This window comes from Ogataea parapolymorpha, chromosome III (genome assembly GCF_000187245.1).
Source record: "Ogataea parapolymorpha DL-1 chromosome III, whole genome shotgun sequence".
In the NCBI taxonomy this organism is placed as follows: Eukaryota; Fungi; Ascomycota; class Pichiomycetes; order Pichiales; family Pichiaceae; genus Ogataea; species Ogataea parapolymorpha.
In genome coordinates this window covers 1,134,983-1,156,096 of record NC_027864.1, presented here as the reverse complement: position 1 = coordinate 1,156,096, position 21,114 = coordinate 1,134,983, and the positions used below count along the sequence as shown (strand labels likewise).

The 21,114-nt window shown below is 52.6% G+C and overlaps 15 protein-coding genes across 15 annotated transcripts; 6 read left to right on the top strand and 9 right to left on the bottom strand.

Moving 5' to 3' along the window:
- Window positions 1–73: 73 nt before the first annotated feature.
- Window positions 74–811, top strand: HPODL_00820 (phosducin-like protein; the record flags this gene model as incomplete). The annotated part of the gene is made up of 1 exon (XM_014080786.1): window positions 74–811. The coding sequence occupies one exon, from the start codon at window positions 74–76 to the stop codon at window positions 809–811; it is 738 nt and encodes a 245-aa protein (XP_013936261.1).
- On the bottom strand, window positions 808–2,373 carry HPODL_00819 (Ubiquitin-specific protease; the record flags this gene model as incomplete). The annotated part of the gene is made up of 1 exon (XM_014080785.1): window positions 808–2,373. The coding sequence occupies one exon, from the start codon at window positions 2,371–2,373 to the stop codon at window positions 808–810; it is 1,566 nt and encodes a 521-aa protein (XP_013936260.1).
- A 108-nt stretch (window positions 2,374–2,481) lies between these two features.
- HPODL_05170 (putative membrane protein) lies at window positions 2,482–3,324 on the bottom strand (the record flags this gene model as incomplete). Its single annotated transcript, XM_014080784.1, has 1 exon — window positions 2,482–3,324. One exon carries the CDS (start codon window positions 3,322–3,324, stop codon window positions 2,482–2,484), a length of 843 nt encoding a protein of 280 aa, XP_013936259.1.
- A 231-nt stretch (window positions 3,325–3,555) lies between these two features.
- HPODL_00818 (actin) lies at window positions 3,556–5,126 on the bottom strand (the record flags this gene model as incomplete). The annotated part of the gene is made up of 3 exons (XM_014080783.1): window positions 3,556–4,662; window positions 4,750–4,763; window positions 5,117–5,126. The coding sequence occupies 3 exons, from the start codon at window positions 5,124–5,126 to the stop codon at window positions 3,556–3,558; spliced, it is 1,131 nt and encodes a 376-aa protein (XP_013936258.1).
- A 362-nt stretch (window positions 5,127–5,488) lies between these two features.
- HPODL_00817 (membrane protein) lies at window positions 5,489–6,007 on the bottom strand (the record flags this gene model as incomplete). Its single annotated transcript, XM_014080782.1, has 1 exon — window positions 5,489–6,007. The coding sequence occupies one exon, from the start codon at window positions 6,005–6,007 to the stop codon at window positions 5,489–5,491; it is 519 nt and encodes a 172-aa protein (XP_013936257.1).
- Window positions 6,008–6,147: 140 nt separating this feature from the next.
- HPODL_00816 (Ras-related protein ORAB-1) lies at window positions 6,148–6,759 on the bottom strand (the record flags this gene model as incomplete). Its single annotated transcript, XM_014080781.1, has 1 exon — window positions 6,148–6,759. One exon carries the CDS (start codon window positions 6,757–6,759, stop codon window positions 6,148–6,150), a length of 612 nt encoding a protein of 203 aa, XP_013936256.1.
- Window positions 6,760–7,199: 440 nt separating this feature from the next.
- On the top strand, window positions 7,200–8,735 carry HPODL_00815 (Antagonist of mitotic exit network protein 1; the record flags this gene model as incomplete). Its single annotated transcript, XM_014080780.1, has 1 exon — window positions 7,200–8,735. One exon carries the CDS (start codon window positions 7,200–7,202, stop codon window positions 8,733–8,735), a length of 1,536 nt encoding a protein of 511 aa, XP_013936255.1.
- A 40-nt stretch (window positions 8,736–8,775) lies between these two features.
- On the bottom strand, window positions 8,776–10,056 carry HPODL_00814 (Mannose-6-phosphate isomerase; the record flags this gene model as incomplete). The annotated part of the gene is made up of 1 exon (XM_014080779.1): window positions 8,776–10,056. One exon carries the CDS (start codon window positions 10,054–10,056, stop codon window positions 8,776–8,778), a length of 1,281 nt encoding a protein of 426 aa, XP_013936254.1.
- Window positions 10,057–10,534: 478 nt separating this feature from the next.
- On the top strand, window positions 10,535–12,142 carry HPODL_00813 (uncharacterized protein; the record flags this gene model as incomplete). The annotated part of the gene is made up of 1 exon (XM_014080778.1): window positions 10,535–12,142. One exon carries the CDS (start codon window positions 10,535–10,537, stop codon window positions 12,140–12,142), a length of 1,608 nt encoding a protein of 535 aa, XP_013936253.1.
- Window positions 12,143–12,204: 62 nt separating this feature from the next.
- Window positions 12,205–14,328, top strand: HPODL_00812 (uncharacterized protein; the record flags this gene model as incomplete). The annotated part of the gene is made up of 1 exon (XM_014080777.1): window positions 12,205–14,328. One exon carries the CDS (start codon window positions 12,205–12,207, stop codon window positions 14,326–14,328), a length of 2,124 nt encoding a protein of 707 aa, XP_013936252.1.
- Window positions 14,329–14,348: 20 nt separating this feature from the next.
- Window positions 14,349–16,022, bottom strand: HPODL_00811 (Sphingosine-1-phosphate lyase; the record flags this gene model as incomplete). Its single annotated transcript, XM_014080776.1, has 1 exon — window positions 14,349–16,022. One exon carries the CDS (start codon window positions 16,020–16,022, stop codon window positions 14,349–14,351), a length of 1,674 nt encoding a protein of 557 aa, XP_013936251.1.
- A 295-nt stretch (window positions 16,023–16,317) lies between these two features.
- Window positions 16,318–18,693, top strand: HPODL_00810 (Pyrimidine pathway regulatory protein 1; the record flags this gene model as incomplete). The annotated part of the gene is made up of 1 exon (XM_014080775.1): window positions 16,318–18,693. One exon carries the CDS (start codon window positions 16,318–16,320, stop codon window positions 18,691–18,693), a length of 2,376 nt encoding a protein of 791 aa, XP_013936250.1.
- A 433-nt stretch (window positions 18,694–19,126) lies between these two features.
- HPODL_00809 (Ribosome biogenesis protein RLP24) lies at window positions 19,127–19,714 on the bottom strand (the record flags this gene model as incomplete). The annotated part of the gene is made up of 1 exon (XM_014080774.1): window positions 19,127–19,714. One exon carries the CDS (start codon window positions 19,712–19,714, stop codon window positions 19,127–19,129), a length of 588 nt encoding a protein of 195 aa, XP_013936249.1.
- A 125-nt stretch (window positions 19,715–19,839) lies between these two features.
- Window positions 19,840–20,301, top strand: HPODL_00808 (Mitochondrial import inner membrane translocase subunit TIM14; the record flags this gene model as incomplete). Its single annotated transcript, XM_014080773.1, has 1 exon — window positions 19,840–20,301. One exon carries the CDS (start codon window positions 19,840–19,842, stop codon window positions 20,299–20,301), a length of 462 nt encoding a protein of 153 aa, XP_013936248.1.
- Window positions 20,302–20,368: 67 nt separating this feature from the next.
- HPODL_00807 (uncharacterized protein) lies at window positions 20,369–21,091 on the bottom strand (the record flags this gene model as incomplete). Its single annotated transcript, XM_014080772.1, has 1 exon — window positions 20,369–21,091. The coding sequence occupies one exon, from the start codon at window positions 21,089–21,091 to the stop codon at window positions 20,369–20,371; it is 723 nt and encodes a 240-aa protein (XP_013936247.1).
- Window positions 21,092–21,114: the final 23 nt, after the last annotated feature.

Here is a 21,114-nt window from a genome sequence, read left to right as displayed (position 1 = left end):
TTTTTTTCAATTTGCCAAATTCCTGGCGGTGGACACACAGACGATGAACAGGCCAATAGACCCGAAAATACAAATGCAGGTGGATCCCAACGAGGATACCGAATGGAATGACATTCTGCGCGCCCACGGCATCATCCCCGAAAAAGAGAAGGACCCCACGGAACAGCTCGAGGAGGCCCTGGCAGAGGCCGTGCAGAAACAGCACGAGAACAGGCTCGAGAACAAAACGCTCGACGAGCTCGATGAGCTGGAGGATGAGGAGGACGAGGAGTTTCTCCAACAGTACAAACAGAAACGCATCGCCGAGATGAACAGGCTTGCGGCCCGTGCCAAGTACGGCACGGTGTACCCGATCACAAAGCCAGAGTACAAGCAACAGGTGACCGATGCGTCGCAGGACTGCTTTGTCGTGGTCCACATGTCGCTCCAGAGCGCGCTGCAGTCCCGGCTGCTGGCCAGCTTGCTTGCCCAGCTCGCGCCCCGGCTGCCCGATGTGAAGTTTGTCGACATTCCTGCTGATCGCGCGGTCGAAAACTACCCCGAGGCCAACTGTCCGACGCTTCTTGTCTACCACAAGGGCGACGTTGTCAAACAGGCCGTCACGCTCGCCCAGCTCGGCGGCAACCAGACAAAACTTGCTGATCTGGAATCGTGGCTGTGCAGCACGGGCGCCGTGGCTGAAACAGATTCCCGGCTCTCGATCAACAGGCTGGATGAAGATTTGGAAGAGTCGCGCCAGACGCGGTTTGTCAAGAAGTCACTGCGAGGCTCAAACTTATCCGACGATGACGACGATGACTTTTTCGACTAGGCCATTTCGTGGACTATGTAATAGAGCAGATAAGCACGCGAGTTGAGAACGTCCTGTTGAGACACCTTGGTCACCGTAGCGTCGTTGAACATGAACCACGCCCCCGTGCGCGCCTTCACCATGCAGATGTAGTGGCCCGTGCTGGCAGACCCGATGTGGCACACCACGGCAAACAATTCGTACAGGTTCTGGCCGTAATGCGGCTCGCTGCTGGCCAGCACGTAGTCGGACATGTTGAGGAAAAGCGGGATTTGCACATGTGTGTCTATCTTGGTGGAGGTTGCGAGATGTTCGAACCGTTTGAGCTGGATGCCGAGTGTGCGCGGCAGTTTCTTTATTTTGAGCTGTTTGGTGACTTTTGTCTGTTTCTGGCACGAGGAGCAGCTGTAGGTGGCGTCCAGCTGCTCTGGTTTGGTGAAGACATCCAAACAGGCTTCCAGACTCGGAATGGCGGTCTTGGAGCCGTCAGTGTGCTTTTCCTGGATCTCTAGCGACAGATCGAGCATTGGGTCGACGGTGACGGTTGTGTTCCGGCAGTCCTTGCACCTGATGGAGGACTGTAATTCGCCGGCAAAAGTGCGGTGGATAATGCAGTTGCACGAGCCGAGCGCCGGGGACTGGTGGTCGCCCGGGACCGGGGTGTGTTCTTTATACGATTTGGATTTCTTGGTGTCGTTCTTATGCAGCTGGTGGAGCAGAAATTGCCAGAACTCGTGTGCGTCCTGCTCGGAGTACCCGGCCAGCGACCGTTTCACCTTCCAAGCGGCCGTGAGCAGCGACACGGGGCCGTAGCCGGCAGCACTGGGCGACGAATAAAAGTCTTGGAAAATGTCTGCCACAGAGCACGAGAGACACTCTGCGCCCATCTTATTGCAGTCATTGTGGCTTCCAGCCAGGAAATAATCTCTGATGAACGGGTTGTGGATTAGTGTTTGTAGAACAGAGCTCATGAAACAGGTAGATCCCATGTTGACAAAGCCCTTGAGCCCCGTGGAGGCGCGGAAACACGGCGCACGCGACGCAGAGACGATCTGCCGCTGTTTTTCCGCGTCATGCTCGTGCTGGAAGATGGGCATCCCGGGGAAGTTTGCAACCTTTTTCGAGTGGATGATCTGATTAATCCTGATGCGCTCGAGCGACGGATCGCTCACAAAACTCTGGCATGGCCAGCAAATGAGGTCGCCAGAGTGCGGATTGATGCCAAATGCGTGGTTGTGGGCGCTGGCGTGCTCGCTCGCATGGCGGTGTCTATAGCACCCGACAAACGAGCATTCCAAACACATGAAAACGTTGGACACAGCCTGGCAGCTTGCACAGCGAACGATCCGCGACCGCAGCCGGACAAGCTCCTCATGCTGGACCTTGGTGCCGTCCTGGGCAAGATACGATCTGTCCTCGTGGATAGGCATTGCCAAGAGGCAGATTTTCATGGCGGTGTTGTATGTTTTCAGCACGGCCTCGCCGTCGGCCGACGCCAGCACCTGCGACAGATGTGTGCACGGCGGGAACGACACGTACGTGCTGGGATCCTCGTTCGAGGGGATGTTGAGATACGATACCATGGAGACAAGAGAATTAAATCTGTTTCGACTTTACGGCCTGAGGGTGTTGGTGCGAGGTGTAATGTACACAGACTACGTAGTGCGGTCCCGTTTGGTTGCTCTCTGGTCTCACTTTCTCGGCAACTGGATCTTGGCCAGATAGTGGATGAGTGTCTGACGCAGGGCAAACACCGTGTTTCTCAACGCAGGCGGGACCACCGGCAACGAGAGCGTCTGGACGATGCGCGCATCGTACTGCGTCACCAAAGCCCGCGTGTACTTCGACTGGTCGAATCTGAGCTTGTTGAACACCAGCACGACGGCCAGCAGCACCAGCGTCTGCAGATTTCGCACAAAGTACGCTGGACGCAGCAGTTGCAAGAAAATCACCATCTTCACCACCGGGAGCACGTACGCCGTGACAAGCAGCACCTCCATGTGTGCTGCGACGAGAAGCGACTGCTCATTGTACGTCTTCAGAAAGTGGCCGATTGTGGCCTTGTAGCGGGCTTTTTGGTCTTTGGTGAGGACAGGCACAAAGCCAATCACGTTAGTGTTCACGTAGCTCAAGCAGTGGAAAAACGCAAACACAGCAAACGGATATAGCGTGGAGGAGTTTCCGCTGCGCGCGGAAAATACCCGGAACACCAACGCCAGCAGCAGATACTGGACGTTGTCGTCTTTCAGCAGGGTCAAGGGCTGGGAGAAAATCAGCGAGACCGGCCTAGCGCGGTAGGTCTGCCGCACCACAATCAGGTAGGTGACAATGGTGGAGGAGATGGAGTAATTGTAGTATTTGAGAGCAGCTGGCGAATGGGGGCCCCGAAAAGTGGCCGCCACAGTGTGCAGGATAAGACACGTGAGAGAGGCGAGATGGGACAGAAACCAGTAGAACTGAGGCGTTCTGGCAAGCTGAAACGTCTGTCGGTAGGCGATCTGCCAAGGAGAAGCGACGGCAACCTTGTCTGACATGGTCAATTAGTGGAAATCGTAAAAGATGTTGTGATGAGGCTTTGGCTGAAAAAAACAATGAGAGCACCAGATAAGCGAGTCGCCTAAAAAGTTTTTTCTGGAGAAACTACGGACGATCGACGCACAAGGAAAGGTGTAAGAGAAGACAGATCAAATCTTTTTTGATTCTATACTAAGTGGAGAAGCAGCACTCCTTATACAAAAACAGGCGCAAGAATAGACCCGACAGAATCAGAAACACTTGTGGTGGACAATGGATGGTCCGGACTCGTCGTATTCTTGCTTGGAAATCCACATCTGTTGGAAAGTGGACAAGGAGGCCAAGATGGAACCACCGATCCAAACAGAGTACTTTCTCTCTGGTGGAGCGATGATCTTGACCTTCATCGAAGATGGTGCCAAGGCAGTAATCTCCTTTTGCATTCTCTCAGCAATACCTGGGAACATGGTAGTACCACCAGACATGACAATGTTACCGTACAGCTCCTTTCTAACGTCGACATCACACTTGATGATGGAGTTGTAGGTGGTTTGGTCAATACCAGCGGCTTCCAGTCCAAGTGGACCTGGGTGGAACAGAACTTCTGGAGCTCTGAATCTCTCATTACCGATGGTGATCACCTGTCCATCAGGCAACTCGTAGGACTTCTCGATAGCAGAAGACTGGGAAGAAGTCTGCAGCTCTTGGTCGAAGTCAAGAGCCACGTAACAGAGCTTCTCCTTGATGTCTCTGACAATTTCTCTTTCGGCAGTGGTGGAGAACGTGTAACCTCTCTCAGAAAGAATCTTCATCAAGTAGTCAGTCAAGTCTCTACCGGCCAAGTCGATTCTCAAAATGGCGTGTGGGAGAGAGAAACCAGCATAGATTGGAACAACGTGGGTAACACCGTCACCAGAGTCCAAGACAATACCGGTCGTTCTACCAGAGGAGTACAACGACAGCACAGCCTGGATCGAAACGTAGAATGCTGGCACGTTGAAGGTCTCGAACAAAATCTGGGTCATCTTTTCTCTGTTGGACTTAGGGTTCATTGGAGCCTCAGTCAGCAAGACTGGGTGCTCTTCTGGCGCAACTCTCAACTCGTTGTAGAAAGTGTGGTGCCAGATCTTCTCCATGTCGTCCCAGTTGGTGACGATACCGTGCTCAATTGGGTATCTCAGAGTCAAGATACCTCTCTTGGATTGGGCCTCGTCTCCAACGTAGGAGTCCTTTTGACCCATACCGACCATGATACCTTGGTGTCTAGGTCTTCCGACAATCGAAGGAAACACGGCTCTTGGAGCGTCGTCACCGGCAAAGCCGGCTTTGCACATACCGGATCCGTTATCAATGACCAACTAAATTGTTAGTAATGGGTTTGCATATGCGGTGCCCAACTCGGGCTGAAATTTTCAGCCCTCGTATATGGACCGCTTAGTACTTACAGCAGCAACGTCTTCTATAGGGGTGTTAGAAACATGTAAACCGTCGGTTTCTGGGTCCCAATCTCCACTTTGCGGCTGGATCGGTCGAGTAAGGGCAACCAAACACGTCTGGTTGTTTTTTTTCGGACTGAGGCGAATTGTGTTGCATTGACAAAGACAATTATTGCCACCAAAACTGCCTTAACGTGCCACTACCTACCGCTCTGTCTGCCGCCTACTCCCACGCGAGCTACCACAACGCCAAACTCACTGTCTGGGCTGCAAGGCTCCGCGCTTCGGCATTTGACCTCCAAACAATTTTGAGAATTGCCCGCTCCTTTGCCACTGGTCTCAATCGGGCCCGGAACCGAATTTCCTCAGTACTTACCTCCGTCCATTTTGCTATAACTCAATTAAGATGATTCCAACCAATTGAAAGATCTAATTTACAAAACAAGGTAAAATAAAAACTTTTATAAAAACTGAGAGGACAACTCAACAAGATGGAGGCGATCTGCTGGAGCCTGCTGATTGGAATATTCGCGACCACCGGAAGGGGCTTTGCGGGCTCCTAACGTGATGTCCGGAAAAATAATATATCACATCCGTACACCAGAACCGAATCTCATCTGCACTGCGTGTGATCGCGAGCATTGCATTGGCTACAGTTGCAGTATTACCTGGCTTCCGCTAAATAAGATGTAATATAAACAGCTATATTGCTGAACTGGTTTGGGACCCACCCTTACACGTTTTCCTCTCACCTGTATCTAACCTTGTTCTTCCTGTTTTCCAGCTTTTGCTGCCGCTTGCTTTTCACGGGCTCTGTTTCTATTTGCTCCTCTTTCTGTCTGCGAGCAAAGAACGGCGAAATGAAACCCTTCAATTTGTATCCAGCGTAGGCAGGCACAGCCAGCAGAAGCAGCCAGGCCTTGTTGGAACCGAAAAGTATCATCAAAACGTCAATTATCAATGTCAAATAAACAATGTCGATCATGTACTCTGTCAGACCCTGTTGTTGTAGATCCTGTCCAGCAGAAGATAAAACGCTGTAGCCCTGCGGATTGATGTGGTATTTGGGCCTGCCCACCTTTTCGAGCACATATTGACACCCCAAGCCTGGGAGACTGAATATAAAATAGTACTTTTTCGCTGCGGGCCTGTGCAAAAGAAAAAGCGCCAGTAAAGCCACCATGTTCACCACAACCGAGGCCAGGTGCAGCTGCTTCAAGATAGACGAGTTGGCCGCGGCCTGCTTTTTGTCAGAAGCTCCAGCCATAACAGAGGTAAATAAATTCAAATAATTTATTTATCACTACATATTACCCGACTTTAGCCAGCCGCTTTAGCTTGTGTAGGCTCTCCTTCGTGCTGGCACCTGTATTATGAATCGTAGCTACATCTTGGAAGCGAACCCCGTTAACAACATCCGCCCTGTTGGTTGATCACAGAGGTGCCGCTGAGGTTGACACTGGGCTTGCCTGCGGTGTTCGAGGCCGGTTGCGAGTTGGCCATCTGCGACTTGATCTGCTTGGACATCACAATGAACGCCTGCTCGACATTAGTGCTCTGCGATGCTGAAGTCTCCAGGAACTTAATACCTCTGCTGTCGGCAAACTCTTTAGCGACGGCGTAGTCAACTACCTTCTTGTCGGTCAGATCGCACTTGTTGCCGACCAGCAGCTTCATGACGCCGCTGGTGGCGTATCGGTCAATCTCCTGCAGCCACTGGTTCACGTTGTTGAACGACTCCTGGTCCGTCACGTCGTACACAATGATAATACCGTGCGCTCCTCTGTAGTACGATGAAGTGATGGTTCTGAATCTCTCTTGGCCCGCGGTGTCCCAGATTTGCAACTTGATGGTCTTGCCGTCTAGCTCGATGGTCCGGATCTTGAAATCCACTCCGATGGTCGATATGTAGTCCTGGGTGTACGTATCTTCTGCAAACCGCAGCAGAAGACAGGACTTGCCCACGCCGGAGTCGCCGATAAGCAGCAGCTTGAAAAGGTAGTCGTATTCGTTGTTCATCGGTATATTCGGACGCTTTTAAACCCTTAAACAACAAAAATGTTTGTATATCTTTTGTTGCTTGTTGGCATTTATTTGCCTCTTGCTTAGCTAAGCCGATACCGAAAAAAAAGCCAGCCAAGCCAGACTTACCCGGCTCGACGGTTTTTCGGGGTTCTGGCCTGTGCTCAACGCATCCACCTGCCAGCCAACCCAAATGGCTGTGAGTGCCCGACGTGTCGCTTTCCAGGGTTGGCCCAGCCAGTTTTTGTCCCCCGATATTGTTCCAGCTCATTGTCTCGCCAGGAGGTGAATGTGTCCCAAGTGGCTGGTCTGCGGCTGTGCGGCTCATTTCTACTCCTTAGCAGCCGTCCATTTTTGGTCCTTTCTCTCCTCCCAGCCATTTGACCCATGTCATATATAGCCTGTGTTTTTGCTTAGCCCAGTGCGTGTAAATCCTCATGTGGGATCTGGCCCAGCAATACCCAGACACGACCCCAGAGTCCTCGCCTCTGCATGAGACCAGGGCCAGAGAGAGACGCTCGTCCCTGGTCGACCATCGGCCGCTGAAAAGAGCCAGCAGCCTCTCGTTCCGCATCCACACCCCGTGCGACTACTCTAGCGGCGCCAGCATGACTTCCTGCACCTCTTCCACCTCCTTGAGTTCTCTCGGCTCGCTATCTTCCTCGGCAAGACAGCTGATAATGTCTCGCAAGACCAGCCCGCGACACCCCACCAGGCTCAAGACGAGGTTTTTCTCTCCATTCCACAGCACAAATACCAGTCCAGTTTCGCCTCGGTTGCTGGAGACCGTGGAAAAACTCTCGATAGACAACGACGCACATCCGATCTTCGAAATCCCGGAGATTGTCAACTTAATTTTGCATTATGTTGGCCACGACGATAGAGAAAGAGTGCCAACCGAGCATGCCCCGGTCCGGAAACCGCCCATGTCGCTGAACCACGCCAAACTCATCCACGGCGAGCAGGGCGAGAAAGTCTGGCAACGGACCCTTTCCACATCCAGCACGGCCCCACCAACGGGCAATCTGCACAACTGTCTGCTTGTCAACAAGCTCTGGCATTCGCTGACTCTCGAAGTCCTGCAGGAGAACCTGTATTTCGACTCGGACTTCAAACTAATGAACTACTCTCCGCCGCGCATCGCCGCGCCCAAATCATTTGTTCTGCACAAACTCAAGTCTACACAACAACGCGATCTGGCCAATCTGCACATCAACCCAGTCAACCTCGAATGGCTGGAGTTCTACATCTGTCCCAAGCTGCTCCCATCGCTACACCTCTACACCGCGAAGCTGAAAAAGCTGGTGCTCCCGGGCTCCAAAGTAGTCGACGACGTTTATCTGCAGCAGATCGCGCCGTTGATGCCGAACCTGGTCCATTTGGATCTGCGGGCGTGTGAGCACATCACGGACGCCGGGCTATACGCGATTGGAACACACTGCCCGAAAATAGAGACCCTCAACTGCGGCCGGCACACCAAGGGCATCCTCGTGACCGACGCGTCGATTTCGCACATTGTCGCCAACTGCAACCTGAAAACCCTGGGCGTCGCTGGCTGCGGCGTGTCGGACGCCATTCTGTGGTCTCTAGCGTACCAGAAGGGCCATCAGCTCGAAAGACTCAGTCTGAACAGCTGCTGGCGACTCACCGACGCAGGCATATCTAGCGTTTTAATGATGGACCGATTTCCACGACTTGCAGTGCTGGAAATCCGTAGACTCACGAGACTGCAGCAGCTGCGGCCGATCGTCGAGTTCAAGAAGCGCCAGATGCGGCGCAAAATCGCGGTTCTTGTGGAGGCGTGCGAGGAATTGGAAGCAAGACTGCGCGCCGAGGAGCGCAGCCTAGACCTAGAAATCAGCACACGCATCTTTGAAGACATCAGCGAGTGGCTGAATGGCGACGATTTGCAGGATCAAATCGAAGAGCGCAACCTGCAACAGTTTGTGCAGCGCCGCAGCGTGCTGGTGTGAATTATATCATCTATTAATTATATAAATAATTGCATGTTAATTAGGCCTCGCAGAAAGCACGGTACGAGGTGAAAGTGTCCTTGGACTCGGAAACAAGCTCGATCGCGGCCTTCGGAGCCACAAAGAAAATGTTTCCCGTCGAGGCGTCCAGAGCCTCGTCGGAGCCTTGCAGCTTGATTTTTCCCTTACCTTCCGTGACAATCAGCAGCGAAGGGCCGTCCAGACCTTCGAACTTCTCGGCTCCAGCGCTCGTGAACGTGGTCTGTAAGACGCTGAACTCATCAATAGGCGGGTCGTACAGCTTCAGTTCGGCAACACCGGTTCCTCTTGGGAACGGAGCTGGCTTCAGTTTCTGCTCCTCAACAGGATTGAACGAATAAGTTAGACAGTCAACAAGAACTTCCACGTCCTTGAACTTTGGTGTGAACCCGGCACGGATCACGTTATCGGAAGCAGCCATGCACTCCATGATATCGCCGGAGATGTAGGCATGTGGGTCCTTGGCTTCGAGGAACATGGCCTCACCCGACTTCAGAATGCAGTGGTTGAGCAGCAGACACCCGCAGAAGAGGCCAATATCGTTAGGGAACTGAGCGTCCAGACGCTGTATGAGATCGGCAAGTGTCTCGCCGAAAAGCTGCGGGTCCGACTTGGTTCTTTCCACAAGTCTGGCCGCGAGAGGCTCGAACTTGGACTCTGGACTGTTCATGACGCGGCTGAACACTTTTTGGAGCAGCTTCTTTTTCCCAGCAACGTCGGAGGAGTCGATTCCGGAATGGAACTCGGCAACAACGTCATCGCCAACAAGCTCTCTAAATTCTGGGATTTTTTGCAGCAGGGCATCTATCTCTGCAAGCGGCTTGAAACCACAGAACGCCTCGAAATCAGTGATCGCAACAGCCATTTCCGGCTTGTGGTTATCGTCTGGGTAGTGTTTTGGGTCGGACGCGTGCAGCTGTCTTGCCAAGGCCTTGTCTGGATGGGCCTGGATGGAGAGCACCTTGCGAATCGAAAGCACCTTAAACAGGAAAGGAATGCCCTCTTTGGAGCCAAATTTGTCGATGATATCCTGACCAAGCATCTCTTCTGGCGCAGCACGCACAAGATCTCTCAACGGAGTCCTGTCCTGAGCAGAAACGGTAGGAACAGATGGATGGGTGCCCATCCAGAGCTCAGCATAGGGTTTTTCCTCTTCTATGGAGACGTTTTCCGGGTCGTTGAGCTTGGCGAACCGCGCGACCGCAGACGTGGAGCCGAGTTTTCCCCAGTCGTAGTTCTGGGCGCCTCCAATGACTCTGAACAGTTTTGGAGCGGAAGACATAATTACAGAAATTTGTGAATTAACAACACATCGACATTTTCTATTTATTTTTCACGTGGGGCCGATCGGCGCGTCGCGTCGCATTTTCGTCCACAAAGATATTTTCAAGTCCCTGCAATCAGCAAGTGAAGCTGCACATCAATGTTTTCAGTTTCGTGAAAAAACTCGACAGCATCTCCACTGGCCATCTTTGGCCATCAAGTCCCATATCGCGTTTCAGCTGCCATTTCAGACAGCCAACACGTACGGATCCACGCGTCACGGCGCCTGAAACAGCAAACTCGGACCCTGCACTTTCAGACAATTACCGACCCGCACAATAAAAAAACACACATACGGCATATTTATTCACCGCATACAATACTTGCTTGGATACATGCTGCTGTTTCGTTTTTTTCCATAATAGTTTTTTTTTCTCTTTTGTTTACATACTGTTCCTCCAGTGTGCCCCTTGTCCCTCGCTTCTACAATCTAAAACATGGCTAAGCAGTGTGACTTTTTGGAAGTGCCGATGACACCCAAACTTGCTCATCCACAGACTTTGCAGCGATCCCCCAACAGTATGCCTTCGTTTTCAGCACTCGGGATAAAACGGCCTAGCGATTCGGTCCTCAACTGCGCTCGCCAAGACCTCGCCACCGGTGAATCAAGCGGCGATTCCAACGGTTCGACCTCGCGAGTTTCGTCAATAACGAGTGCCTCGTCCACAGAGCTCGCGAAAATACGGTACAAGATTCCTCCGCCGCGTGCGGGCCGAGTGGGCAAGACCTTGTCTCAACAGGAAAAATACAAACTATACGAGGAAATGGAGGAGGACGATGATATATCCCAAGAACCTGCCATGTTCAACGTGCCGATGGCCCTGCATTCCACCGCTTCGCTCTTTGAGTTCTCAAACAAAACGTCGGGCTCGCGAATACTAAAGCAAGCGTGGCATGATTCGTCCAAACTTGCGCCGTCTCCGCTGCCCGGCGCGCTGGCTAAGAAAAGCCGCACTGAACCTACATACCTGCCGAGTCCGGTCCTCACAAAACACCATTCATACTCGAACCTTTCTCCTGACGCTCGCGACCTGAGCAACTTCTACGAATACTCGATACAAAACTACGTGGAACAGGAAATGAACAGAAGATCCAAATACAGCAGCAAAGTGGACGAGCTCGATGACCCGAAGCTCGTATCGGCGGAGAAAGCTGACTCGCTGACGATAACTCGGCCGTCCTGGCTACCTCCTAAAAATAAACACGAATCGCTCAAGCACGAAAAAGAATTTTCCAAATTGGTGGAGAAGCAAGGGCTTCGTCGCAAAAAGGAAAGTTTGAAGAAAGAGCAGCGCGAACGAGACAAAATGATCGGAGACGCGCGACTCACGTATTTATCTGGAAAGGACAGGATCTCAAGCTCGAATCTGGCCGAGATCAAGAAACTCATATGGAGGTCTGAGGTGGACCCAACAGTCAGATACACTTTATTTGTCAAGGTTTTAGAGTACAGACATTTAAGCACGGACATTCCTAATCTGTCATCAGCAACAAGAAAGCTCGATTTGGACTCGTTCATTAGCAGGCATCCCGATATATACAGAAGCCCGAAACTGGTGGCTTCTTTGGAGCAGCTGCTCAAAATCACATCTGCACAGCAGGACTGGCAGTTCAACACCTACCACGCGAACCTGGCGCTGTTGGTAAACGACTTCACATTTTCGAGGGCCCTGGGCGTCCTGTATTATTTGAATACCCACGTCATTACCAAGGAATTTATCACGAAATTTAATGCCATTCAATCGCACTCATACATCAAGTCGGCTCTCAAGTGTTTTAAGGACGATTTGAGCCTCGTGAATTTTGATGCCTTCATCAAGATTGTCAACAATTTCAGTCTACCTATCGTTTTCAAGATCATTTCGCTGCTTATGGTGTACGCAGACCACAAGCTACTGTACTCATGCATTACGACAATTCTTCTCCACTACCATTTTGGATGGAACAACCTGAACCTTGTCCTTCACAACAAGGACCCCGTTATACGCATTGACGACGAGGAACTGTTTTGGAGCAGGGTGTATTCTTACTATAAGAAAATGTAATATAATTTAAGGCTGTGCCCAAAAAAAATTATCTATTTTTCTTAAATTTTTCACTTCTAGCTATGCTGAATCGGGCCCTTTTCGTCACCCGAGCGCGACGGATTCCGCTACATTTTGCCCGAACGGTTGTCTTCCACCGTAAGCGCAGGCCCCAGCGTCCGGATCCAAAAAAGATCGACACTTCGCTGAGCGAGCAGATCAAAAATCTAGAGAAATTTACACAGCAGGTCCAGAGCATTGTCAAGACCAAACAGGACCTTGGCGCTCAGAAAAAGGCAATGGAGGACCTCCATATAAACGACAACCCAGATGATCCAGTTGATGAGGAGGCAGATGCGCTGTTTGAGGCGCTGATGTCTTCAAACTCCTCTCAAAACCCGCTGCTTTTGGAGGACGGGCCCAGCCCGCAGTCCATGTCGATCTTCCCCCCTGCCGAGCCCCACACGGCGCTGCCCCTATCCATCCGCGAAAAGCTCGATCCAGAAACCATCAAGCACATTACGGTAGCCGCCGGGGCCAACTGGGTGCCTGTGGTGGACCGTTTGCACCAGACCTCTGGGCTGGCCGGTAGCAGGCCGATCGACGTTGTGCGGTTTGTGACGAAGATTCCGCGGCCGCAACGGCCGCTGGTTGTCGCTAAGATCCACGACATGGCAATGTCTGCCGGGCTTCTGGAAAACGTTCATATCTACAACACCATAATGAGCTGCTACAACATGGCTTCTGCCACGCAGGCCCGACCGATTGTCGAGAAGCTGTACTCTGAGCTGCAGGAAAAAAATATCAAGCCGAACCTCATCACTTACAGCGTGATGGTGAACCTGTACAGCAAACTGACCGACGTTGACAACGTCCGCAAGTTTATGCAGCAGATTTCCAACGAGGGCCTGGTGGCTACCAAAGAGGTGTACACGTCTGTTTTGCAAATGTATGTGCGGCTGGAGAAGTACGAACACGTTTTGGAGACGTTCAACACGATGAAGTTTCTTTCTATCGAGACGGCACCGTCCTCGCGTACTTATTCGTCTGTGATATTGATGGACGTGCTAAATAATAACGTCGAGCATGCCTTGGGATTATACGAAGAAATGGTGGCCAAGCAGCTGCCGCTGGAGCCCGAGACGTATCTGGCGCTCGTAAAGGGGTGCACCACTCGGCGAGAACTGATTGAAAAAGGATGGCAGTTTATTATTGAGTATTATTCCAAAGGTTTTCCGATGGACGCCCGCGTGATAGAGATGATGATGGCTCTGGCGGTGAAGGACTCCGACTTGAGCCTGGCAAGGGCACTGTTTGTGGGGCTGTTCGACACACTGACCAAGGCCGAGGGCCGCCTGGTGCCGCCATCGCCGGTCGCGCTGAAATACCTGTTCAACGCGTACGCTTTCTACGACCCGCAACGAGTGCCAGTGAGCCGTCTGAACCAGAAGGTGGGGGACATTGCTGCGCGTACGTTCGACCTGTGCGACTTCTGTTTCCACGTTGACGCGCCACCGTTTCTGCCGACGCTACACCTTGGCGAGACACAGGCTCTGAGCGAGGCTCGTGCACTTTTTCAGTACTTTTTGGCCAAGTTTCCGCAGCAGATTTCCGTGGAGGTGCTGGATGCGTTTTTGTTTGTGTTTGCGTGGAAGGGCGAGTCGATGGTGGAGTTTGAGCAGCTATGGAACAAACACACGTTCTTTAGAGGCGAGGGTGTGACGGTGGAGGAGCCGGAGGAGCAGCTGGAGCAGAGTGTGCAGGAGCAACCGGCTAACAAAGAGCCAGCCGTCGCCGCTGCAGCTACCACCCCCACTCTCAAATACCCACGCAACGACAGACTGTACAACGTGTGTCTGCACGCCGCGCGCATTCACAAGGACGTGCGGTTTGCACAGAAAATATGGACAGAACGCGGCAAGTACAGAAAGACACCCGAGTTCCAGAGCCTAAGTCCGCAGAAACAGGACCAGCAGGACTTCAAGTTCGCCAGAGGCATTGTTTCGGTGTTTGCACAGACCAACAACGTCGTCGACGCCTACCAGGTGGTGCTGAGCTCACAGCGGCGCTTCTCGTGGACATATTATCATTTGAAGGAGCTGATGCTCCTGGCCGAAAAGCTCGGCTACACTAGCATCCACAAAAACCTCAGAGAGGTGGCTCATCTGGCCGAAAAGCGGCAACGCAAGATGTTTGTAAATAGTTAAATAAACTGTACAGCTCGTATTTACAACGTTGGCTCCGTCTGGTACAGGGTGTCCAGGAAACAGCCAATCAGCTGGTCGGCCACCGAGCCGGTCTGGAGACTGTTGGCCACTCCGTACAGCTGCGCGGTGTCGGACTGGATGTCGGTTTTCTCGAGCGCAAGCTGCTTGACGGCAGCCTTGAGCTCGAGCAGCAGAGTGTCGATGGCGGGCACGGTAAGCTTTGTCACGGCGAGGTGCAGCGCGGGCGGGTGCTGCAACGCGCTCAGATGCCACCCCTTTTTGCCGAGCATGTCGCCAAGCTTGTGAATGTTGAGTTTGTCGGAGCGGAATGCCACCACTGAGAGCTGCGGGTTGCCGATGATTTGGAGCTCTGGAATTTCCTCCTCGATCGTCTGTCTGAGTCTGCGCGCCGTCAGAATGATATCCTGGCACGCCTTGGTGTAACCGTCGTCACCCATGTACACCATCGTGGCCCACGCGCCCACGGTGAGCGCGCCGGGCCGTGAGCCTGCTAGCGTGGGGGAACCATAGAGTCCCCCCACCCACTCCGTGGACACAAAGTACTGGTACTTTCTGTACTCGTTGGAGCGGTACATGATAATGGACGAGCCCTTTGGCGCAAAGCCGTACTTGTGCGTGTCGCAGCTGATCGACGTGACGCCGGGGAGTCTAAAGTCGAACGGGTCCAATGCCTTTTGGAACGCCTTTTCGTAGTACGCAATCACAAACGAGCCTAGACAGCAGTCCACGTGCAGCGGGATGCGGTGCTGGACGGCCAATTGCGACAGCCCGGCAATGTCGTCGACAAGGCCGTGCGGGAAGTTTGGCGCAGAGCCAACCAGCAAGCACGTATTCTTGTTGATAAGCCGTCTGATCTGCGTCAGATTTCCGATGTAGTTTTCGTCCAGGTCGACGAGATGCAGTTTCATGTTGAAGTACTGCGACGCCTTGAAAATGGCCGCGTGGACCGTCTTGGGCGCAATGATCTCGAACTCTTTCAGGCCCCGCTCTGCGCGAGCCTTTTCTCTTGCCGCTAGACATGCCAGTAGCAGCGACTCTGTGCCTCCCGACGTGGTGGTGCCGCAGCCGGATTCCGGCGCGTTGAACAGCCTCAGCACCATCGACACCACCTCGGCCTCCATTTGGCGGACTCCCGGAAATGCGTCCGGGTGCAGCTGGTTGGCCACAGCGAATTTGTGATATGCCTGCGACTGCAGGTCGATCAACTCATCGCCGCCATGGTACACCGCACCAGACAGCTTGCCGTCCTTCCAGTTGGCGGCTTTGAGGCGGCTCAGCTCGTCCAGCTTGTCGATCACCTCTTTTTCCGTGAGACCGTACTCGGGCACCTCGTTGTAGGAGGTGGAGGCCTTGACCAGCAGTGAGTGCTCCAGCTGTTTTTTCACCTCGCGCACCTCCGAGTCCACTTTTCTGCGCATAATCGGCAGCTTCAGCACCGCACGGTAGAACCGCTTGGCCCAGCGCCGGTATAGCATCGTGGCGCTGCGCACGGGGCCGTACGCATACGCCACACGCAACAAGCTAGCGACCCAGCCCAGTAGATACCACAGGATCAGGAAGTCGCGCGCCAGCTCCACCAGCGAGTGGCGCTCATAGTACAGCACGGCACAAGCGGCCAGTGACTCGTATTTCTCGCGCGCTGCTGTCTGGAATGCGTCCAGATCAAATGCCATTGCAAATAAAAGGTAGCTAAGTAATTTGGCTTTAAAATTCCGAATGTGCCGGAGTAACCACAAGCTGGAGGAGTTTTGGAGAAAAAGCTGTTTCTGGCAATGGCTGGTAACAGTTGATGTTTCCCCACGCAATTGAGCAATCAGCCGGTCAATTGTGCGCACAGCCACGTCTGACAGGGCCCTGTGTACCCTGATACGTATCCTGATAAGAGCCGACCGCCCGGATTAATCGACGCGTCGATAACTGTCCTATCAATTTTATTCAACATCTACTTTCTCTGTCTTCTCTCCCTTCATGAAACGGTCTCTGGAGCAGCTGCTTGGCCCCGCAGACGAGAAAAAGTCCTCGCTCCATCTGTACAGGGCAGCATGTGTGCGCTGCCGTAAGAAAAAAATGAAATGCACCAGCGACCTGCCCCGTTGCGCTGGCTGCGCCAAAGCCAACGTCGAATGCGTGTCCATTGACCCGGTGACCGGCCGTGAGGTGCCGCGTTCGTACGTGGTGAGTCTCGAGTCTCGAGTGGAAGAATTGGAGAACCGTCTGCGCAGTCTCGAGGGCGCCACGCCCGCAGAAGCTCCCGACTCGGCCTACTCCAACAGATCCGACTCCTACATCGACAACGTCCAGAACTCGACCGCCGCCTCGGGCTCAAAGGCGCCGCCCTCGTTCATGGGTGCTTCCTCGGGCATTCCGTTCTCCAAACTCATGGTGACGGCCCTCAATCTCCGGGGCCCCGACAGCTCGAGCCACAAGGTGCACACCTCGAACCAGTCCATCATGGACCCTTCTGTGCTGAAAAAAACGGTTGCCGGGTCGAACATCGCGCTTTTGCCGCCGAAACAGCAGGCTCTTAGCCTGCTGTCTGTCTATTTTGCGCAGTCGAACGCCCAGCTCCCGATTTTCCACAGAGAAGAGTTCCTGGCACGCTATTTCCAGCCCATCTACGGCGACGTCCCGCTCGACGTCTCGTTCGCCTCGACCTACACCGCCATTAATCCGCAGTTCTTTGCGCCGCACAGAGAGGAAGACACCTGGTACTACCAGTACACGCGGATCCTCGACCAAGAGGTGGAAAAAAACAAAAATGCCGACCTCGTCCAGGTCGCCAACTCCATCGACGTGCCTGCGCAGTTTCACGTCCCGCTGTTTTTCATGAACATGGTGTTTGCCATCTCGTCGTCTGTCACACTCCTCAAGTACCCGGACCATATTTCCGATAACTTCAAGAACGCGGCCATGCTGTACATCGACTCCGTCTACGGCTCCCACGACCGGCTCGAGGCACTTCAGGGCATTCTGTGTTTTGCGCTGTACTCCTTGATGAGGCCTGCCGTCCCTGGTATCTGGTATATCCTGGGATCGGCGCTGCGTGTCTGTGTCGACCTTGGCCTCCATTTCGAGGGTGACTACAAGTTCGACGCATTCACGCTTGATTTGCGTCGCAGACTCTTCTGGTGCTGCTACTCGCTCGACAGACAGGTGTGTTTCTATCTCGGAAGGCCGTTCGGCATTCCCGAAGAGAGCTGCTCCGTGCCATTTCCGAGCGAGCTCGACGACGCGTTCATCACCAGAAACGCCGCCGTGGCCGACTTCTCTGCCAAAACGTCCACCATGCCGACCTACAAGCTCGTGTCGCTGTCGATGTTCCGCATCAGGCGACTCCAGTCCGAGGTGCAGAGCATTTTGTACGACAAACGAGAGCTGCCTCGTCGTTTCGCCAGTCTGGAAGACTGGCACGCAGACATCACCCGCAGACTCGACCAATGGAAGGCCGACACGCCCAAGAGCCCGCGCAAGATGAATTGCGACTTTATCCACGAATTCTTCATCCTCAACTACAGCCACACCAAGGTGATTCTCAACGGCCTGTCGCCGCGAAGTTTTTCGCTCACGCTCGAAAATTACATCAACGTGCTCGAGGCCTCTAAGGATATTATTTATTCGTATTATGAGCTGTACCAGAGCCAGGTGATCAATTACACGTGGGCAGCCACGCACAACCTATTTATGGCTGGATCGTCGTTTTTGTACGCCATCTTCAATTGCGAAGAGGCCAAAAAGCGCATCTCCGTGGAAGAGCTACAGACGGCGGCCATGTACTGCAGTATCGTGCTGTCAGGGCTTTCTGGCAAGTGCGAGGCCGCAGTGCAATGCCGCGACATTTTCGATCTTCTCACGGCAGCAGTTATCCGCATTAGATACGCCAACTTCGTCGACCCAGTAGACGTCAGCCTGCCATCCACAGAGCAGATCAAACAGTTCCAGCCAGGCAACCACGTGAACGAGCACCTCAAGGACTTGGTCTCCAGTCTTCCCGCCACAATGCGCAGCATGGGAAGCAACCCGGATTTTGCAGCTCCAGCATCAAAGCCGTACGAGCCAACCACCAACGAGTCGGAGCTGACGACTTTCTTCGAGGAACTCAACAAGCTGGAGTCCATGCCGTCCAGCAGATCGCCCAGCGACATCCATTCGCCCGCCAAAGCGGCGCGCTTGGGCCCTTCGGGCGAGTCGCCGCTCCACCTGAGGTCTCCGTCAGATATGGCATACGACCAGAACGTCGACCGCAGACTGTCCAAAGAGGGCCAGAAAATCTATAAGATGATATTCCAAGTGCCGACAGAGAGCATCTGGGAACAGTTTTTCGCCAACCCGGGTGTCGATCAATGAACATCGTCCATCTGCATTAATAAGTCCATGCGATTGTTGACAATACTGCCGTCTTTGACTTCGTAAATATCGAGCGCGAGAATCGGCGATTGGAGCCCGCTAAATGCAACCTCCACATTAACAATTGCTCCGGGCTCCAATGCCGGGTTGTTCAGCGGCATCCGCGAAACAATCTTGCTCATATCCACCTGTAAATCTGGAATGTACGTTTCGTTCCCGTCGGCAGGAACGAGATTGTTAATGCGCAAAAACCCGGTCTCCTCGTCGTAGCCGAGAGTTTGGCCAAGAAGCCGTAAATAAGCCGGTCTGGAATCTTCCAGAAGAACGAGCCGCAGCTTGCTCATGTCCACAACCAGTTTACCCATATCCACATAGCTGAAATATTTTATTTTTCGTACAACCTGTATTTATCTGAGCACCGCCTTGATTGTGATTAGAATTTGACCTTGGTTTTGCGTTTGTTCTTGAGCAGGATCTTTTGCGCTTGTTCTTCCGCCTCGCTCTCTTCGCTCTCCATCTCCATGTCCTCGTCCTCGTCCATCTCGTCTTCTTCCTGTTCTCTCTGTGCCTTGGCGGCCTCCTTTTCTGCCTTGATTCTGAGCTCGACTTCTCTCATTCTCAGCAGTTCCTGGTTCTCCTCCACAAGCTTTCTGTCCGCAGCAAGCTGTCTCTCTTTGTTTCCTCTCATTCTGTTCTTGTAGAACGCTCTCTCTCTCTTCTGTCTGATCTCCTCGATTCTAGACATGGCCTTGAGCGTCGTAGCAACAAGATCTCTGTTATACCGCACCGGAACATTGCGTCTGCTTGCAAAGGTGAGCGTGGAGTCGACAGCAAGCTCTTTTCCGGCAGCTTTTCTGAAAGCTTTAGTCCATCTGAGTTTTCTTGGGTTTCTCTTTTGTTTGAACGCCTTGTGGCACTTCGAGCGACAGAAACGGAATTCTTTGGCATCGTTCCGCACAAACATGATTCCGTGGCCGGGATACACCGGCGATGAACAGAAATGACAGGAGTAGATTCTCATGGTTGTGATAAAAAAAAATATTCCAAAAAAAAAAATTTGATTTTTCCTGTACGAGCAGGTGATACAAATCATGTGCCGCTGGCCTATTTTTCATTTTTTTCTCTGGAAAAATTATCGAAGCCGCCATGTCTAACATACAAAACATCAGTATACCCTCGCTTCCGGTCCCGGGCGAAGAGTCTGATAGCCACAATATGCCATCTCAGATCAGCCTCCAGCCTCCAAAACGGTCTGTTTCGACGACAGAACAGTATTTTAATGCCGCCTCCGAATACATGTCTGAGCACCCCGTGATAACTGGTATTGGTGCGTTCGCAGCCGCGTACGTTGCCGCGGGAATGTACAAGAAGTTCAGCTCTTCAGGAGGGTCCAAGTTTTACAAAGGAGGCTTTGATCCAAAGATGAACGCCAAGGAAGCCTTAAGGATACTGGATCTTAAGGAAAGCACGCTAACGAAGGCCAAATTGAAAGAAAACCACCGAAGAATTATGTTATTGAATCACCCGGATAAAGGAGGGTCGCCATTCCTGGCCACAAAAATCAACGAGGCTAAGGATTTCCTCGAGAAGAGAGGCATTAACAAATAAGCTATTGTAAATAGGTGAATTAATATGAAAGGTATTGTCGAAAATAGTGCAAGGGACTACGAAAAGGTCAGCTCCATTTCCACCACTTTTTCTTTTCCGCCGCTTCCTGGCGCTTCTCCAGCTCTGCCTGCGCCGTGTCCAGCGCCCTCATCAGGGTCTCTTCTCTATTCTGTCTCACTTTTTCCGCTTGCACCACGTGTTTGACTCCGAACCGGTCCTTCACAAACTCGTTGCCGTCCTGTGCGTGCACGAGCTCATTTTCTTGATTTTTCTCATACACGATCGACGGCAGCGGTTTCTGGGGAATCGTTCTGGCCTTATCGTAGTAATACAGGTCTCTATAATCTTGATCGTTCAATTCGCCCATAATCCACTCCTTTGCGCGGAGCTGCATGCGTCTGAACGGAGCCAAAACGTGGTCGTAGTCGTTCCATCTGAAGAAGAACACGCCTAGCACGGTAAACCCTACCATCAGGGAGATCCCTGTTAGTCTGGCCCCTCTTTCGAATTTGCTGGTGTAGTTCACGCGACGAAGAACCTTGTACCTTCCGGGATACAACTCAGAGGCCGGCCGTGGAAAATACTCCAGCTTTTTCATGTCAATCCTCAATTTCGAAAAATCCCCCACATCTTGAGCCACGGTGCCTGAGTTCTCCTTGAGCTTGCCCGGCGTGCTGAACTCACTGGGGTATCCCTTGGCAGGACGCAGGTCAGACGGATCATAGGGGTTGTACGGCGCCTTGGGCGGAACCCAGCCGGGCGGATTGGGCCGTCTTTCGAAATCGTCCATAGTACTTCAAATAAATAAACTCC